This window comes from Capsicum annuum, chromosome 4, assembly GCF_002878395.1.
Source record: "Capsicum annuum cultivar UCD-10X-F1 chromosome 4, UCD10Xv1.1, whole genome shotgun sequence".
NCBI classification, from domain to species: domain Eukaryota; kingdom Viridiplantae; phylum Streptophyta; class Magnoliopsida; order Solanales; family Solanaceae; genus Capsicum; species Capsicum annuum.
Genome location: NC_061114.1, coordinates 76,545,462 through 76,566,605, shown reverse-complemented (window position 1 = coordinate 76,566,605; position 21,144 = coordinate 76,545,462). Strand labels below are relative to the sequence as shown.

Here is a 21,144-nt window from a genome sequence, read left to right as displayed (position 1 = left end):
ACCTTATTTAATCATCATGATGGTTATGTATATAATCCCATTCTTAAATAATTTTCAAATTGTTTATTAACCAAAAAAAATAAAATAAAGAACCCAAGCAACCCATAATATAGAAAAATCACTCATCAGATAGGAATATTACACACGTCTGCTAAAAAATTTGTGTTTATCTCTTAAAAATAAAAATGCCCACTAATTTTTGAAAAAAGTTACCCATGTTAATAGAAAAACTGCTGAACAAACTTTAAAATATTATAATTTATTTTAAAAGAGGAAAAATTAAAATTGAGATAAAAATATAACTAATCTAATTTAAACCGCCGATCCCATTCCCTATTTATTAGTCCATGTTCTCAACCCACTAAGCATACTCAAACATCCAATCTTATATCTATAAATTAGTATTAGTATAGTAGTTAATTGTACGGTTATACAAACATTCAAATAAAGAATTTGTGTTCAAGGCATAATATATTTGATTACACAAACATTTAAATAAAGAATCTGTGTTCAAGGCATAATATATCATTATCTTTCTTCACTTGAAAAAACTTCTTTATTGATGATAGCATTCACAATCAATTTTTGCATTCGCATATAAATTTGAGTTTCTTATTCAAATATATCATCTTTTACATGATTTTCAAGGCATTTGATATGGAATGCTTGTAGGTATGAAATGCAAATTGATATACTGAAGTTATTGGAACAAAGAGGTAGGGCACACATCAAAATTTGAATTGTTGATTTGTTAAGTATACTGATTATGAAAATATTTGTTAACTATATAAATTAGTATTAACATGCATCAATGATCTCCGTGATACTAAATAGTAAGAAAGTCTTGCCTAAAAATTTGTCAAGTAACAACCTAAAAAAATGACACATTTTATTTAATAAGATAAATTAATTAGTCCAATATAAATTAATTAGTAAGTAATTTTCAAAATGTTAAATTGTCTATTTATTTTTGAATATTCTATTTTTGTGGAGAAGATGTACCAAAAAATTCACCTAGGAAATAATTGCATATATTGAATTTAAAGAAGAAAATTTTAATATCTTAATTGTATCATAATTTAAAAAAATTATAAGTAGATCATATGATAATTTTAAAGTTTTTGTTTTTTCTAAATAACTTCATAAAAACACTCTCACAAAATAAAAGTAAATTTAAGATATTTTGTATATGAATTACTTAAGAAAAAAGGTAAATGAATAATTCAATTGTTCACGTGATGTTTTTAGTTTCCGTATATAGTAATTTGACTGAGCCTATATTTTCTTCATAAAAAAATTACTTATACACTATTTTAGCGTTGGAAGTATAAGACAAATATTATTTGGTTACACGAATCCTTTCGAAAATAAGGAAATAACATTATAATTTTTCAATAATTCTTTTATTATGAAGTAAGCCCACGTAAGCATTATATCTGTGCACTTTTATATTAAAAAAATATCAATCCTAAACTATAAAAGACTTTTTATTATTGAACAATAATAAAGTAATAATAGATATATCTATCGTTCAAAATATTAGTCTATGGTAAGAGTGATCCTAAAAAAAGAGAAAACAAATATCCCTAATATATTACATTTGGTTTATATATATATATTTCTTTTTTTGATTTCCCATTTGATGTTTGGTATCCGTATTAGAGTCTCGACTAATTCGGATTGTGCGTTACAGAGCCTATTAAAATGACAGCGCTCCCAACAAAGTTTTTTTCATACCCTGAATCAAAACCTCAACTTCTAATTAAGGATTAAACAACCTCATCCACGGCTCCACAACTCGTAGCACTAGTAATACAGTATATTTGTATTATCACTTTCCTCTATTTTTTTTAGAAAAAAAATATTCGCGCATCGGGTCTCTAAGCTGCAACCCCAACTCCCAATTCTCAAGCATCATTTTACGCGCCAAAAGTTGTAACTCGCAAAATCCTCCCTTCTCTTGTTCGACCACTGATTTGTGCTCAGCAGTTTTCATGGGTTCAAACAGAAAATCGAAGAGCTGTAAAATGCGAAACCTAGGTTCTAACGATTCTGGAATTTTACAGCATCTTATCTCACTCCTTCAAGATCCACAGGTGCTATTACACTTCCATATTCTATTTCTTATTTTTCCTTTTCCCTAATTTCTCCTTAGAGGGGTTGTTTCTGTTTTTTTTTTTTTTTCTATCGGGAAGGGATTTGGTGTATCTGGAACTAACTGGGTGGGTTTAGGGTGGGGAATCAAAGATTGTTATTTTGAGAAAATTATGTCTACTTTTTGCACTTACAAATTATTTTTTTGTTTAGCTCATTTTAACCTCTGCCCACGTTTGTATTATTTTGTTTGATGAACCGTTTATTTGTCTTTCATCTTTAGATCTACTTCTTTTTATTTCTTTGTTTGGTTTTCTAATTTCTCGTTCAATGTACTTGTGACTTGGTTACATAGCTTCTTTGCAGCAGACATTTTTTCTTTATCAATAGATTTACTTGCTTTTTGGTAGAAACACTAGAGACCCTTTATATTCAGATTTTGTGGAGCGCTGAATTTTCTATTTGAAGTTTTTGGATACTTACATGGTTTACGAAAAGTTTATATCTATTTTTGGCTTCAGTTTATTTGCTTTTTGGCTTAAGATGGAAAATGGACACAAGCTTGTTGCCTTACTTTGGTGCTATGAACAAATGTCAGAGCCCTCAGTCTTATCGGCTACCGCCATCTTAACTATTTTTAATGGTAAACTACAAATCTAGTAAAGATTCAGGCAATTTTCTATCCCAAGAGAAATTCGAGAAGTTCTCAGGAATAATATAGAATGAGTGTGAATATACACAAACATTACATTCATCATATGGGAAAAAGGAAAAAAAATATGCATTGTGCAAATCGCCTATCAACAACAACAACAACAACAACAAACCCAGTGTATTCCCACCTAGTGGGGTCTGGGGGTAAGATGTACGCAGTCCATACCTCTACCTCTAAATCGCCTATCCATAGAAAAAAAAGAAAGAAACATTATGCGATAAGAACAAATGGGTAAAATTGGAATTAAAGGTGAAACAATGTGAAAGTCTAGTTTTTGGTTAACTTCCAAGTATTATTACTAATCTTTGTTACAACTGGGAGTCTTCGAATTTACTGAATTAAATGTACACTATTTCCTTGTTAAGTGTTTTTCTTAAAATATTCTTTATAATGCCTGTTGATAGAAAGATGTTTTGACTAAACTATCTACAGTTGATATATTTTTAATTCTACCATCTTGCAGGGTGTGAAGTTACCTATCTTGAAAAGTTTGTATTGTTTGCTTGCCCATTTCTCCTTTAACTCTCTACAATGTCCAACTTATAAACTTGATTTTGATGATTTGGACATGGAAATTGATCACAATGGGTTTAAGGCATCATCAAAAGATATAGAGACTATCTCTGGTATATTATTTGAAGAAATGTATGAGAGGTTTAGCCATTTATTCTCTGCACCCTGTGATACTTCTGTGAATTATCAGAGACAAGGTACTTTGCGGCAGAATACGTCCAAAGATGCTGAAACTTTTTATTTGCTACTGAGGTGTTGTATGGTCATCTTGACCTTGCTCGTGTCCCAACACAATCTTCTTTTAGAAAAAGGGAAGGTCCTTTTGGTGTTGCTCCGAAAGTTATGTTCAATAAACACATTTGGGGGAGGAAATAGGATGGAAATTACTTTTCAAAAGTCAGTTTCTCATGCATGCACATCTGAGGATACTGATTGCAGGACAACCTCCACAGAAGACATAGTTGCATCCCTCCATTTGTTTGAGCCATCCGATCTTCACACTTCTTTCTTGTGTGCGACATTTGAGGTAATTTTTTTATTTATCTCTTGTTGGTTGATAGAAGGCTCTTGATTTGTGCGTCTTGTTTGTCATGAAAAAGATCTTATGCTTCCTTGTCTGTCAAAATAGAATATAATTGCCCATAATAAGGTCTGAGTGCGTGAGTGAGTAAGTGTGTCTTCACTTGTTGTATCACTAGCACTACAATAGGGAGGTAAAGGAATAAAGACGGATTAAATCCCTAATGAGCAAATGAGAGTGTACAGTCAACACTGATGTGGTAGGGTGTTTTAGTTAATTCAGTGGCATGTCTAAGGCTGCTAAAAGCTTGATGACACAGGCTGCATTTTAGGATACTGGATCTACTATATTACATCTCAAAGAAAAAGTATCGTGAGCACAATTTACTCACAAAGCTTGTATATGCAAAATCTGGTTGAGAACTGAATTTGTGTCTAGATTTTGGAGGGAAGTGCACAAGTTTTATCCCCATTCAGCTTTAAAATTGAAGTCTAGCATGAGTAGTGATGAGTACACAAGTCTGAAAGCAGTAGGTGGGGGGGGGGGGGATTACTCCTTTCTTGACCAGACAATCGACTTCCTTGAACAGGCAGTCGACTAATGATTGTAGTAATGAAAACTTCTGAAACTGAAATGCTGAAGATAAATAATACCAAATATTTTATACTGGTTGGAACCTCTAATAGGTCTTACTCCAGTCCCCTTGGGGTGCAAGGGATTCTACTAGTTCTTTGTGAATAAAATCTAAGTACAAGATTGAGTCAAGCTTTTTGGCATTGACTCACACTCTCTTCTTTCTATCACGCTTTGATATTGATAAGGATATGACTACGGAACACACAAAACAGCCACAAACAAGACAAAAAGAAACACAAGCTACAGTAGTAACACCACAAACTGAGAATAAGAAACAAGAAACAAGAACACACGATGCAATAAAGTAAAGGGATAGATAAGATGACATAAGAAGTTACGAAGAATGAAGAACCAAACCGTGTATCAAACGATAAGACCCTTAAACTCGCAACAACAAACACCAATCTTCTTACGGTGACCGCTAAGGGAATCAATTCTGCTTACAACCACTGTTTCTAAGCAAATGTCAATAATGGATTTTCCAAGCCCTACACTAAATGGCTATTCCAAGCCCTTTAACTACACTCTCAAAGAGAGAAGACTTTCAATGTTCTTCAAATATCCATCATCAAAAACTAAAGAGCAAATGACCTAACAAGAGTGTATTTATAGCCTAGCTTATTACATAATAAAATGACCAAGATACCTTTAACGACAAGGGGTGGCCATGGAGTGTTGGACTTCACATGATGAAATGTCCAAAACACCCTTAATGAGAAGGGGAGGCCTTGGAGTGTTAAGCTCTTCAAGGCTCCAAAACCGTGGGTTCTTCTTGTGCTCTCGGGTGGGCATCAAAGGCAAGCCCCAAGCAACCTTCCACACAAGGGATTGCTCTATGGGGTGCTCAAATCGGTCCTTCCATGTATGTTCTTGTGCCCTCAATGCAACCAAAGCTTGACTCTTCATGTATTGACTTCGAATAATGTTGTCAAGAGCTATGATGGCCGTTTGGCTCGTATCATCCCCCTTCTTGAAAAGGATTTGACCTCGAATCCATAACTTGCAAAATCAAAGGAAGGACAAGCGAACACAAATTCCTCATGGCATGAGAGTTAGGATTAGCATAAATAATCATTTAATCATGCCAAGGTTACACATACTTGAAATATAACCCAGGATCCTTTGGATAGAATATTATTAAAAACTCAACGAAAGATGCATAAAGGATTTGGTTATGGGCTTCACTAAGAGATAAAGAAACTACAAAGGTCCTAATGGCATCACACGATCCAAAAGGTAGACTTAGGATCTTATGAGCCGTAGGACACAATTGTCTCATTGTCCCTTCAAGACACCACACCAAGGTTGGTTCTTCAAGTGGTTCTAAAGTCCACAAGACCCATATAGCATTCTCACTCAAACAAGTGGACGAACCAACAAGTTCCCTACCTCTATATGGAACAAATCCAAGACTAGCATGGATGTCATCATAAGCAAAAAGGTAGTATAGAAAGGAATCAAGTGCAAAGGCATACACGGATGAAGTCAAAGCTTTTAAGCACATACAATTTCTTCCTTTCACACAAATAGACGACTTGGCATCCACAAGTTGGGATTCATTCAACTTAAGCACAAGTGTGTCAAGCAATGATGCACATTGAGAAGCATTACCCCGAGGAGACGATGACACTTTTGCTCTCGGGTCAATTTTCAAGGAACAACCACCTATTGGGTGTCTTAAATATTCAGTCAAATCAAAGCTTTCATCACCCAATCGGTTATTCCTTTCCTAGACTACACATTCCTTACCCTTAAAAGTACTCTCATCTTCCAAGAAAAGATTTCCATCCGTAGGAGGAATGTTGTCACACCATAGTGGGTTAGCACATAGGCTATAGCCTTCAAGACAAGTTATACCTCCAACATCATTCTCACCACTAGGTTGATTAAGAGTGAGTATATCATCTTCAAACAAGATATTATACCTAAAGAGAGAACGATCTATCCCGTAGGCAGATTTGGAACAAGCAAGTTCACTCTCTATAAGGTCATTATCGAGTTTCAAAGATGCTTCAAGCACATGATTATCCCTACGAGCCAAACAAACATTAGAATCTTTATCAAAGGACAAGCTCACGGGTTCACTCCTATCATTTTGATCAACATTTTCAAATTCTTCACTCACTCGAGTTCTATTAATTACAACATACATAATCTCAAGTGGTGGGCAATTTTCATACACAAGTTGATCAACACAAATTTTATAAAACGATGTACTTTCGTTCAACATAATGGCTTCAACACTAGATGGACACAAATCGATCTTACATGAAGATTCAATTCAGTCATCAATAGGATCAACTATTGTATCCTCACTCACAACACATACATCATCATCAAGAGGCAAAGAATCAATAGACTCACAAATAAGAAAGCTATTACTCACACTCAATGGACTACTAGTCACACAATCATCATTCACATGCACAAAAGTGTAAGACAACTATTTTACCTTGATATTCTTGAGTATGTTCTTCTTTACTGTGGTGTGAAGGTCCTTCAAAAGCTTGGGCAGCAACTAAGGTTTCCTTGGTCAAGTCTTCAAAGCGAGTCTTCTCCTTTAGCACTTGCTTTCCTCCGCTTGCCATGTGGTGCATACACAAATGTCCTTAGAAATAAAAGTACAAACAAAGTTAGCACGGTTTGATGGCAATCCTCTCACTTCACTCCTCACAACCTCTCCTTTTTCTACTCTCGGATTGCCATCTTGCACACCCTTACTCCTCTCAATCTTTTGTCTTTCATTTTCATTCGAATTAGAGTGAGCACTTCTCTTTCTGGCTTGGGCAGAATGGACGTCATGAGATGATTTCCCTATCGGTCTCTTACAACATTCGGCCAATTTTGCACATTTGGAACTTTATGTTGTGCAAACTAATCGGCACCCAGGCATACATGACCGTATGTTAAGGGAAAAATATCGCACCACACCTCCTCATGGTATTCAAATGGGGAGAAAACAACCGTCACCCTCTCGGTAACCTTAAACTCCTCCAAGTAATATGGAACAAGTAAAGGTTCTCGAAACAACCCCAAATAATCAACCATGGATGGAACGATGTAGTTTCTATAACACCTATCATTTAGCACAATGAGGCAACCGGTACCCCACAAATGATCACCTTTCCGGAGTGAACACTCCTTCTTGGATCAATATTGTAAGGCACATGAGTACCCTTCGGCTTTGGAGATGCATGCCTTCTTCTTCTCACGGGACAACCTCCAGTATAGCTAGTATAACCATTCGCACCACATGTGAAGAGTATGAATTTTCACACTCCACATGTGCACTCTCCCCATAACTCTCATAAGCTTTGCAAATGAACGGGTTATACCTAACTCCAATTCTAGGTTCGGCTTGGGTAGTGCAGGACTTCCTATACGTCCCATTTTCATCATAAAACCCATCACAATGCACCATCATCTCCATATTCACCATAAGCACTAGACACTATATTCACCTCATTTTCCCCCTCAAACCCGTAATCCTTAAATCTGCCGTGCCTTGATCATGGCTATTTTCATAGCCCTCGTAATCTCCAAGAACTTCATAGCCATAAAAATTCTCACTACTATCATAGTCTCCCATGTTGTAGTCACAATAATCCATGGCTATCGAAGACATATTCCCCTTATAACACCTCGTACCTACAAAATGAACAAACAAGATTAATGGTAAAAGATCCTCACCAACACTCGTATGCACTTACCTTTGTGATCTTCATAATTGGAGCGATGAATATTGAAAGTTGCTTATACTCCGGTAGTCAATAAGATGTCAATCCTACTTAGCGGCAGGAATAGATTCTTGTTTGATCGACTCTGTTGAAAGTTGCTTTAAGAATGCAACTGTTTTTTTCTTTTTTCTCAGCAGTTTTTTTACGTACAATCCTAGTTAAATTAGGAGTCCTATCTTTGGTAGGAAACTAATTAGTTATTTTAATTTTGGTAGAAATATGTTGTTTCTTTGTCCTATTTTTAGTTGTATTAGCAACTATTTAAGTTGCTAATTTGATGATCAATAGAGATTGCTTTACAAGAGAAAATCAACTGCTCTTCGTATTCTCTTCTTTAAACTCCCATCTCTGTTTCAGCGGCCAACTTTTGACTATTAAATTCTTGCGTTATTTTCCTTTAAAGGTTTTAAACCAACAATTGGTATCAGAGCTTTAATCTTAAGGGACCTGTGAGTGTTTGCATCAATCTGATTCAGTGGATACCATGAACGGAGAAATAAATTTTTCTTCAATGGCACCACCAACTTTCGATGGAGAAAGTTATCAAATCTGGGCAGTTAGAATGTAGATATATCTGCAAGCTTTGGATCTCTGGGAAACTATTGAAGATGAATACGAGATAGCTCCCTTGCTTGATAATCCCACGGTGGTGCAGATTAAAACTCACAAGTAGAGAAAAACTAGGAAATCAAAGGCAATGGCATGCTTATTTACTGCAGTTTCATCTAATATCGTAACTCGTATCATGTCTCTGCAATCAGCCAAAGAGGTATGGGATTATCTCAAGACTGAGTATGAAGGAAATGAAAGGATTCGAGGGATGCAAGTGATGAATCTGGTACGTGAGTTTGAACTGCAAAGAATGAAAGAAAGTGAAACCATAATGGAGTACTCTGACAGACTTCTTAATTTAGCAAATCGCATCAGATTGTTGGGTTCCACTTTCAATGATTCAAGGATCGTTGAAAAAATCCCAGTAACGGTACCTGAAAGATTTGAGGCTACCATAACAACCTTAGAAAATACTAAGGACTTGTCTAAGATCACACTTGCAGAGCTCTTAAGTGCTTTTCAAACGCAAGAGCAGCGACGTGTTATGAGACAAGGAGGAGCTGTCGAAGGTGCCTTACCAGCCAAGCATCACGATGATGGACGTTCTAAGAAGAAGAAGAATAAGAAGTACCAACCAACTGATGAAGAAGGTGCAACGGTCAACAACAAAAACAAAACAAGTGGTTTCAAAAGAAACTACCCTCCTTGTAAGCATTGCGGGAAGCTCGGACATGCACCTTTCAAGTGTTGGGAGAGGCCTGATGCTAAGTGCACTAAGTGCAATCGGCTTGGGCATGGAGCAATCATCTGCAAGAACAAAACTCAACAGCAAGATGTAGAGGCTCGAGTTGTTGATGAACAGGAAGAAGATCAACTCTTTGTCTCATCATGTTTTACAAGCAGTTTCTCAAGCGAGTCGTGGCTGATTGATAACGGATGCTCAAATCATATGACTTGCGATAAAGATATTTTTAAAGATTTGAGGCCTACTAAAGTTACAAAAGTTAGAATCGGCCATGGTGGTTATATTCCAGCAAAAGGAATGGGAACCATTACAATTGATACACAATCGGGCACTAAAACAATTTCTGATGTTCTTTATGTACCCGATTTGGACCAGAACTTGTTAAGTGTTGGTCAATTATTAGAAAAAGGTTTCAAATTGTATTTCGAAGATAAACACTGCTTGATCAAGGAAGCAGCTGGACAAGACCTATTTAAAATCAAAATGAGAGGTAGAAGTTTCTCATTAAATCCATTGGAAGAAGAGCGTGGATTTCACCAGTTGTGTGTGGAGCCACCTATGCTAAAAGAAGACATTCCACCTGATGATGAAGGCTAGCTTTGTCCTAGTTGCGATTGCAAAGTTGACTGCATTGACTTGCTTAATGATCTTCAAGGAACAGACTTTTCTGCCACTGACAGCTTGGAGAAAGTATATCCCAAGGAAGCTGCTGCTGCGTTCGGGGAGAAGCTAGATGATATTTTTGGACTTCCATCGGATGACTCGGAGGATGATGACTACAACCCTGAAAATCCGGATATAGAAAAAAATGATTCCGAAGCTGAGGCCAGTTCTGATGAATCTAATTTTTACTCTCTGAAGACTTGGCAGAAGCCCCTCCGAAAAATGATGGGATCTTGGGGCTTTCTTCTGAAGACTCAGAAGATGATGACTTTAATCCTGATAATCCAAATAAGGATGAGTCTGTTAAAACAGAAAGTTCAAGTTCTGATTTTACTTTCGACTCTAAGGATTTTAGTTTGATAGTTGATACTGATAGGTTGCGAGGTGATGTGCAAGGGGTTTTCAGTTCAGTAGATAACATTATGCCTAATTCGGCTTCCCAAGAGGAAAAAGCTAAAGTTGGCAAAGGTAAAATGAATTTACTGAAGAATGAGTTGTCATATCTTATGCAGTCTATGAGCTCTCTTGTCTCTGCCAAAAGACATGCAGAGAGGTGTGGTAAGGGTGAGGTTCAACTAGCTAGGCCGGCAAAAAGGAGAATGGCCATCTTCTTCAAGCCCTTTCTCCTTCTTCTTTCTCTTACAGATTTATTTGCCAGCACTCCCAGCCTTGGAATTGGAATTAACTATGGTTAAATTGCCAATAATCTGCCAACACCCTCGCGAGTCTCGTATCTTCTCAGTTCTCTCAATGTTACGAGAGTAAAATTCTATGACGCTGATCCAAATGTGTTAAGTGTGTTTGCGAACACAGATGTTGAATTCGTTATTGGACTTGGTAATGAGTACCTACAGAGGATGGCTGATCCACAACAAGCTCAGGCTTGGATTGAACAACATGTTCAACCTTACCATACTCAGACTAAAATCACTTGAATTATTGTTGGTAACGAGGTCTTGATGGAAACTGATATGCAGCTAAAGTCTTACCTCCTCCCGGCAATGCAGGGTGTATACAGGGCTCTTGTAAATCTTGGCCTTGACAAGGAAATATTTGTCGCACATCCCCAATCCCCACTTGGCTGGGATCATAGGAAACTCCTTTCCCCCTTCGTCTGGTTTATTTCGACAAGTTGCCTATAACTCACCAGCAGAACGACAAGTAGCCTATAGCACTGACAGTTATGACTCTTATAGGGAAAATGCTCGTCATTGCCAGCGTCATTCTTCTCGCTGGGACACAATTATGAGTCAGAAAGTGTCCAAAGAATCTCCATCCTCATCGAAGATGATCGGAGAACCACTTGGAATTGAATCTAAAAGCAACATGATTGATGTTTCCTGCAATGGGGTTGAGAAATTGGAACCGCCAAAGCGATGTTCTAATGGAGAAAAATGTCATGCAGTAGATATGAGTGAAGGAGATGTGTTGATACAAGATGCCAATGGAAAAGAATCTGGTAAACCAACAGTGGAAGTTGATATGACAAATCAAGGATCAGATGTCACTCCTTGCAATAGAGCTGCTAAGGCAATGAATTGGTGGTTGCATTTCATAAAGCAAGAAGGGTGTTGAAAGTTGCTTTAAGAATGCAGTTGTTTTTTTCTGTTTTCTCCAACAATTTTTTTTACGTACAATCCTAGTTAAATTAAGAGTCCTATCTTTGGTAGGAAACTAATTAGTTATTTTAATTTTGGTAGAAATAAGTTGTTTCTTTGTCCTATTTTTAGTTGTAATAGCAACTATTTAAGTTGCTAATTTGATGATCAATAGAGATGGCTTTACAAGAGAAAATCAACTGCGCTGCGTATTCTCTCTATAAACTCCCATCTCTGTTTCAGCGGCTAACTTTTGACCATTGAATTCCTGCGTTATTTTCCTTTAAAGGTTTTAAACCAACAGACCCAAGACACAAAAACAAAAAATTCAGCTTACGGACTTCAACTACAACAACAACATACCCAGTGTATTCCCACATAGTGGTGTCTGGGGAGGGTAGAGAGTACGCAGACTATACCACTACCTCAGATGAAGTAGAGAGGCTGTTTCGGATAGACCCTCGGCTCAAGACCGACAACAGTATAACAAACACAAAACATATATGCATATAAACTCGTACAATATGAAAATTAAACTAACACCGCTAGCCACAGGATAATACAAAAAAATTATCTATCCTAAATCAAAGACAACACTCAACACCACGAACAAGAAACATCAGACACGTCTATCAAGGATCCTCTACCCTCTATCCTAAATCGCCCCCTAACCCTCTACCCTAGTTCGCGTCCTCCACACCTTCCTATCAAGGGTCATGTCCTCCGTAAGCTGTAACTGCTCTATATCATCACCTCCCTCCAATATTTCTTCGACCTACCTCTACCCCGCCTAAAACCATCCATAGCTAGTGTCTCACACCTCCGCACTGGAGCATCAGAGCCCCTCCTTATCACGTGACCAAACCATTGAAACCTCACTTCTCGCATCTTTTCCTCCACCGAAGCCACTCCTACCTTCTCTCGAATAATCTCATTCCTTACTCTATCTTTTCTGGTATGTCCTCACATCTATCCCGTCATCATCATCTCCGCCACCTTTAACTTTTGGATGTGGGAGTTCTTAACTGGCCAACACTCCGCTCCATACAACATAGCCGGTCGGATTGCCACTCTGTAGAACTTACCTTTAATCTTCAGGGGTATCTTCTTATCACATAAAACTCCCGAAGCGAGCCTCCATTTCAACCACCCTGCCGCAATACGATGGTGACATCCTCATCAATCTTACCATTGCCTTGAATCATAACCCCAAATACTTGAAACTCTCTCTCTTCTGAATGGCCTGAGAGTCCAGCTTCACAACCACATCAGCCTCTTGCGACAAATCACTAAACTTATACTCTAAGTACTCCGTCTTGGTCCTGCTCAATCGAAATCCTTTAGACTTAGAGTCTGTCTCCAAATCTCTAACTTATCATTGACTCCTCCCCGAGTCTCTTCAATCAGAACCACATCATCAGCAAAGAACATACACCAAGGCACCTTCCCTTGAATATGCCGCATCAAAACATCCATCACCAAGGCGAATGAAAAAGGGCTAAGAGTCGATCCTTGGTACAAACCTGTCAAAATCGGAAAAGGCTCCGAATCTCCACCTACCGTCCTCACACGAGTCTTCGCGCCATCATACATGTCTTGAATCGACCTAGTGTACGCCATGGGCATCCCTCTAGCCTCTAAACACCTCCACAGAATTTCCCTAGATACTCTGTCATATGCCTTCTCTAGATCAATAAACACCATGTGCAAATCCTTCTTCCTCTCCCGAAACTGCTCCACTAATCTCCTCACAAGGTGAATGGCCTTAGTAGTCGAGCGACCAGGTATGAAACCAAACTGATTCTCAGAGATAGTCACGATCCTTCTCAGCCGCAACTCAACCACCCTTTCCCAAACCTTCATAGTATGACTCAACAGCTTAATACCTCTATAGTTGTTGCAACTCTGGATATCTCCCTTGTTCTTATATAATGGGATCATCGTACTCCACCTCCAAAAATCCACTGGAATCTCGTTAGGCCTCGTTGCCCTACCCCGACGCATCCTGCGAATAGCCTCTTTGACCTCCTCAACCTTGATTCGCCTACAATAATGAACTTGAAACAAAAAATTACGACGAATTAAAAACTAGAAAAGCACACGAATAACGAATACATGATGAAAACGGATTCAAAACTAATCCACAATCTAGTAGGTGATTACTAGTTGCTAATTAGTATTAGAATCAAGAAATGAAACTAACGAAACAAAGAAAAGAAACTTAGAATTTAAATTTGAGCTTCAAAGTATTTTGGGCGTTGATGACGTAGCAGTTTGGTGACGTGGTGGTTTGGGTGATGTGGCATATTTTTTTCTTGTTGGCAATTTGAATTGGTCAAATTTAATTTGGAAGATGTGGAAATTCAGTTTTGGTAGGGGCAAACAAGACTTTGGAGCCTTTTTTCACAATTGTAGAGACTTTGACTTTCTTGCACCCTTTTGACAAGACAACCTTTTGAAAGTCTTTGTCTCATTTCCTTTTTTGTAGGTCTTGGAATATCCCTCCTTTTTGGTAACAAGACTTTTTGAAAGCCTTTTGTTTCCTTTCTTCTTTTGTGTTATTTTGGAAATGTTTTCAAGACAAACAAAAGACCACACCTTCTTTCTTCACTCTTTAAGATCAAACAACACTATTTTGAATGTTCTTGGTTCAACAATATATGAATATGGTGAGAACAACAAGAACACTCAAAGTGCACCTTAAGCAAATGACCTCCAAATTGAATTATTTTTGAATTTTTCAACCATACATGGACTCGCAAACAACAATACCACAATTTCAAGACCAAATCTCAACCACAAACAATAACAACACACGGCTCAAGCTCAAGCCCTCAACAACAATCTTCCAAAATTCAAGAACAACTCGGAAATGACTCAAAATTTAGATTTAGACTCCATAAGTGTTAGTGAAGAAGACTCTAACCCTAGAAACAACAAAACACACAAAAAACACAAGAAAACTAGGCCTCAAGTTTCAGCCAAAGCACAAAAACGTGGACATAATTCTTTTTGTGAAATTTTTGGTTTTCAACACTTTTTTATTTTCAAGTTAACAAGCCCAAGATTGATCTCGTAGGAACGAAATCAATCCTTGCTCTGATACCAAATGATAAGGATACGACTACGGAACACGCAAAACATCCACGAACTCAAGACAACAAGAAACACAAGCTATGGCAGTAACACGACAAACCGAGAATAAGAAACAAGAAACAAGAACACACGATGCAACAAGAACACACATGACATCAGAAGTTACGAAGAATGAAGCATCGAATTGTGTATCAAACGATAAGACCCTTAAACTCGCAACAACAAACACCAATCTTCTTACGGTGACCGCTAAGGGAATCAACTCCGCTTACAACTACCATTTCTAAGCAAATGTCAATAATGACTTTTCCAAGCCGTACACTAAATGGCTATTCCAAGCCCTTTAACTACACTCTCAAAGAGAGAAGACTTTCAATGTTCTTCAAATATCCATCATAAAAAACTAAAAAGAAAATGACCCAATAAGAGTGTATTTATAGCCTAGCTTATTAAATAATAAAATGACCAAGATACCCTTAATGACGAGGGGTGGCCATGGAGTGTTGGACATCACATGATGAGCTGTCCAAAACACCCTTAATGAGGAGGGGCGGCCTTGGAGTGTTTAAGCTCTTCAAGGCTCCAAAACTGTGGGTTCTTCTTGTGCTCTCGGGTGGGCATCAAAGGCAAGCCCCAAGCAACCTTCCACACAAGGGATTGCTCTATGGTGTGCTCAAATCGGCCCTTCCATGTATGTTCTCGTGCCCTTAATGTAACCAAAGCTTGACTCTTCATGTATTGACTTCGAATGATGTCGTCAAGAGCTATGATGACCGTTTGGCTCGTATCAGATACAATGCCTCACGAACTACGTGTTTCTCTCCTCTCTTTAAGTACACAGTAAACCTTTAAGAGAATACAATGCTTGAGTAAAGTAGAGCAACGAACTAGAGAAGGTTGAGACAAGTGTATGTCTCTTCCTTTGTCTTCCAATGCTTATATAGTAGTGATGGGACTACTACTATCCGTTGGAAGTTACACGTCAACCCAAAGGATTTTTCTTTTTAGGAAATTGAATACGGAATATTCAATTTCTAAAAATAAGCAAAGACTACAAAGGAAAATCTATCTAAGACATTATATATACAAGAGGGAGATGCGGCCTTTACATGATTTAAGCACACCATTTAATGCAACAGATCTTTCTCCTTTCCTGGAATGATATGCCTTTTGATAGTACTTCTGAGGAGATTTTCTTCGGCCAATTTATAGTAGCAGATCTTTTTGTGGAATGCCTCTTGATATATTTGGACAAAACCCATGAATTATGCACAACATTCTGTAATGTGTTTAGAGATGCTTTTCTTCCTTTTTGAGTACTGAATGAGAGTTGCGACTGGTTCTCCTTTTCCTTAACTTCCTGCAAATGAATCACAAAATCATTCATCAAAACTTTAACTCTATCAAAGTCAACGTGCGTATGATACACAACTTCTTAAACAGTCATGGACTTTCTCAGTGTTTCTTAAGTGAAGTTCTTCGCCTCTAGATATCTATTTCTTTTTGGAGTGTATGAGGTACAAGTATTACCAGCAACTTCATTTAATCTATAAGATATCTTGTTTCAGTATCAGTGGCATCCATCAGTCTTTGTTAAATTTTCTAGTTATCTCTCTTTATTTTTCTGTGTTGTACATCTTGTAATTTACTGTTGACGTCGCCACATGTTGTGTACTCCGCTTAGGACAATCTGCTTAATTTGCCCTTACTATGGGAAATGCATATGCAGGTTTTTGTGGATGAGCTTCTGGTGCATGGACAGTTGAGACAGTACTTTAAGCTTATTGATTCTCTAGCTTCTTCTGCTGAAATGTTATTTACACCTCAGTCTGGTCAGGGAGATATAGGAATAGTAATGGAAGTATTGTCTAGGTACTTCTTAATATCATGGTCTGATGAACATAGGTCTGGAGATCATCTTTACAGATTATTCTTGGTAAACAATGAATATTTCAAATCCTCACTGAAAGCTCATGAATTGAGTCTGACTGCGGCCATATCGTTGCTTCTCAACCCCATCATTTTGTCTGTCCCCAAACTAATGCAAGTCCAATTGATTTCAATGATTTATGAGGCCACCTTTTTGCTGGTGGATATGCAAAACCTTGAGAAAAATCATAGACCTCTCAACTTCTTTCTCTCTCTGTTTGAAAAATCAGTAGCTTTGTACATGAAGCATATGTCCCTGTTGCAAATTGACTGCCAGTCTTCATTTGTTAGTCGTTCTTCTACCAAAAGTGCAGAAGGGAAGGACGTTCATCCTCTTTTTGAGTTGTGTATATTAGCAAGCACAAGAAAGGAGATCAATAATTTAATTTTGAAGTTTGAGGATTCATCGCAAACTCACTTTCTTAAACTTTTTTTTGAAATGAAATCTGACCTGATAAGTTCTTGTGTAACATATGTAGAAGAGAGTCGGTATCTTCTAGACAAATCCTGCCAAGATGAGATTGTGTCCACCTTAAGTTGCCTAATTATAAGAGCTTCTGACAGTTTCGAGGAGAATGCAATTGTGGATGCAAGTCTGGAAGATATTTGTCTTCTGGTTTCTACACTGAAGTTAATGAGCTCTTCCTTGTTACAAGTTGTCTGGTCCCTCAGATGCAACTTGAATTCTGGTTGTCCAAGAACTTTGAAAGATTTTTCATCCTGTGGGGAACACAATTCTATCTTGGGAATAATTGACTGTTTTAGAGAGCTCAGCATATACAGTTCAGTCCAAAATTTGTTACGCCAGATGGATGAAATAGATTCTGAGAAGCATAAAGTTTCCAAGATGATGTTTATGCATTTTTCAGGATTGCTTTCATTCAGTTTCTGTAAGAGGCTTGATTGTTTGGCAAAGGGCTGCTTGTTTACTATTATAGCTGTCCTGAATCTATTCATCTTTGAAGAAGGTAATTTGGATATACTCCAGTCACTAGTTGATCCAATTCCAGGCTCCTCTTCATCTGGATTATCTGCTGTTAGAATCCAGGAGGTCAGGTTTAATTCCTTTTTCCTCTTGAAAGAATATATGGCTTATATTACTGTATTTCAAGCTGTTAGTTATTAATACAGGCTGTAGTCGACAAGAGATCTAGCTTTGTGGTTGCATCAAAGTTTCAGAAGGCAAGGACCCTGTGTTCAAGTTCAAGGTACTGATATAGTACCATTACCATGTATCATTTATGAACTTGAGGCCATATGTTTGCTTGCTTCCACTTTCTTGTATTAAGTCTGCATTTGCATGAAATATGGCTAACTTTGTTGGTATGAAGACCCATGTATGTACCATGTGTTTTGAATTCTCACATTCTTCAAATATACTCTCAAGCTTCCATGCGGACTGACTAGCTTATAAGCCTTCTTCTTGACTTTTGTTGTAAGTTAAATTACCTATATTACCTCAACATAAAAAGTTAAATTGACGTTTAAGTCCCTCTCTCGGGCCTAAGGTTTATGGACATATTATGCATTAGGTAGATCTAATGTAGAGAACTCACTAGATCCTGCCTTTTATCTAACTTTTATGTTGATCAAACTCCTTATTTTCTCTGACACTTACAAAACAAAGCAATTTATTTTCCTAACATTATTTTCTATTGTTCTCATTAGAAAACTGATAATACTTTAAAAGTGTTGGTGTGTTGGCTTTAATATGGTTTGATCTATTTTTGCAAGCAGATAATCTTTTCTGGCAACAAACATATGCTGAAATTTTTCTTTTAATTTTTGAAACTTTTATTTGTTAGGATTATAATTATCTTGGTCTAGATATCGTTTATTCAAATTTACTTTCTTGGGAGTTATCTTTGTATAAGAGCTAGAACTATCAAGTGAAAAGCCAATTAACCAAGGAAAACACAAATTTAGATGAGAGATAAATTTTCAAGTGATATTTAGATCATGTAACATGGAATTAGCTTTCTCAAAAGTCGTGTTACCTAGAAACAACTTAATCCCATGGGATATTTGCCCAATAAACATAGAAATAGTGGGACTTCAAGGTAAAATGTAGCTCCAACACTACAACAATATTAAACTGATGGCATATTTTAGGTTGAATTATATTTTGTACATCTGGCTGTACTTTTTTGTCTGGTATTATGACACCAAGCTGGTATTATACTGGATGTTATATGGGAGTGAACGTTGGGCTGCTTAAGTCCTAGAAATCCAACAAGATGAGTTGCGTAGAGATACAAATGCTAAGATGAATATGCGGTCATACAAGATTAGATAAGATAAGAAATGACCACATTTGCAAGAAAGTTAAAGTAACACACGTATAGTCGTCCTGCATCGGTCGTAGATGCACCAGTCTTTAAGTGTTAAGAGGGATGAGGTAGACCTACAATCACTTGGAAGAAAATTGTCGAAGAACCTACAATTTCTTGGGATCCATGCAGACTTGGCAAAAGGTAGGCCACAATGGAAAGAAAAAACCTGTATAGGAGATACCTAGTAGTTGAGGCAATATGCTAGTCATGTTAACACTTGTACTTTATTCCTGTGCCTGTCTAGGAGTTGTTTAGCCTTTCGGAAATTTGTACTGAACTTCTGGTGCTTCTATTTTTACTTTTAAAAACTGAAGTTCTAGCTGTTGCAGGTTATGATTTTATACTTCATAGTTATCTTATTCATGCTTACCTGTCACCTCCCTCCTTTACCCCTCATGCTTACCTTATTCTCTAACTGATAAACATAGAAGGAAGGGAGGTAGCTCAGCGATAAGCACCCCTGAGCTTTGTAATAAAGAAGATGTTGAAGCAATTGAAGAGGAGACAGAGGAAACTGCCAATGGGAAGATATTTCTTAAGTGCAGACTGCAAGATGGACAGGTCCCTGATTTTGATGACTTAGCTGATTTTATCGAGTGCAAGCAAGGAAAGGACTACTCTTCCTGGCTAAAGCATCGCCAAGAATATCGAAAGTTGAAATGTGACAAGATGGCACTGTTAAGGTGGAAAAGGAAGAAGAAATCTTGGAAAGTCATGAAAAGGAATAAACCTTGAACTAACTTGAAGAGTTTTCCTTGGAAACGAAACTGGAGTTGAGCTTCATTGTGTTGACCTGGACATATGTTAGGATATCGCCAACTGAACAATTGCTGTAGAATGATGTTTTGACAAGGCTCTCGTCAGTGCATGTAAGAAAATTGCTTAAAGAAGACCGATATGCTTGGAAGCCGGATCCTAACAAGTTAATGGAGCTTCCTTTTGTCCTTATTGAGGCGGTTGAATGGCCATAGAATCCAGGCCACCAGGGAACTGCCTCTGCAAAATCTGGCGTGCTGAGCTTTAACTTGGATCGAGGTACCAGATGCTTTCACTGATAAATTCATTCCTGTTTTGTGCTTCTCTTTTTATTTGTTGTCTTTTATATTTCATTTTCTGTAGAGCCACACTGAAGTTCTTGTAAAGGAAGCTGGGAGGTGTTTGCATGATCTTCAGCCTGCTCTGTTCTTGCCTCTTAATGCAGAGGCGACATTCTGATAAAAGCTTCCAAGCTAACCGCATCCTTTGCTAATCAGAATTATGCGCAATCAAACCGAGCTTAATATGCAGTACTCCGGTTTCTCCCTTTCATTGATTAGAGAAACATTGCAGGTGAGACGTTGACATCATTCAACATACATTCCATCTCTATAGTTCCCTTTCTTGGTTGTTTTATCAAAAGCGAAAACCAACGAAATTATGATGTTGTATGGCTCTTCTATGTTGACCATAAAAACCTGGATTATAGGATCATATGCTTGAAAGGTGGAGAATCCTGTAATATTGCTCCATCGTTGATGCTTTTGTTTTGTACATTCCTGTAAAGTTTTTACTTTGGAAGGGAGGTTCAGTTACCTTGGGGTTTGGAGTAATGTTACTTTTTCTTTTCTTATTCTGTCAAAGTTAAAGAGATGACAAAAGATTGGAACACTTGAGTTTCATGTCACTGCAGTTTCTATTAGACCTGGTAAATGTCTTGTAATTTGTAATTGTAGGCTGATCTGCCAAAACCTTTGGACCATTTTCTTTTTCCGATTCTACTTTCAGCTTTATGCTGTTCTGCAAAGTGTATCTTTTCATTTGGAGGACCAAATTAACAGTGTCCCCCTTTATTTTAATATTCTCTTTCTTCCTCTTCCCCTGCTTTTTAATCCAAATATTTTCATCATTATATCGCTTTATTCGTATAAATCAATAATATAATATTAAGCGCAGAACAATATAATTTATACTCGAATGACAATTTAAATTACTAAAATGTGAGGCAAATAGTGGTTAAATATATGCATTTTTGGC

At 37.3% G+C, this 21,144-nt stretch overlaps 1 protein-coding gene and 1 pseudogene across 1 annotated transcript; both read left to right on the top strand.

Moving 5' to 3' along the window:
* The first annotated feature begins 8,421 nt into the window (after positions 1 to 8,421).
* LOC107855529 lies at positions 8,422 to 12,186 on the top strand (annotated as a pseudogene).
* A 4,400-nt stretch (positions 12,187 to 16,586) lies between these two features.
* LOC107867870 lies at positions 16,587 to 20,346 on the top strand. Its single transcript, XM_047411578.1, has 5 exons — positions 16,587 to 17,849; positions 17,930 to 18,006; positions 19,563 to 19,814; positions 19,985 to 20,087; positions 20,251 to 20,346. The coding sequence occupies exons 1-5, from the start codon at positions 16,587 to 16,589 to the stop codon at positions 20,344 to 20,346; spliced, it is 1,791 nt and encodes a 596-aa protein (XP_047267534.1).
* The last annotated feature ends 798 nt before the right edge of the window (positions 20,347 to 21,144 follow it).

Coding starts and splice junctions, on each gene's coding strand:
- LOC107867870 (XM_047411578.1), top strand. CDS start 16,587: ATGCATATGCAGGTTTTTGTGGATGAGCTTCTGGTGCATGGACAGTTG. Junction 18,007..19,562: donor ACCCTGTGTTCAAGTTCAAG/GTACTGATATAG, acceptor TAAACATAGAAG/GAAGGGAGGTAGCTCAGCGA. Junction 20,088..20,250: donor CTTTTGTCCTTATTGAGGCG/GTTGAATGGCCA, acceptor CATTTTCTGTAG/AGCCACACTGAAGTTCTTGT.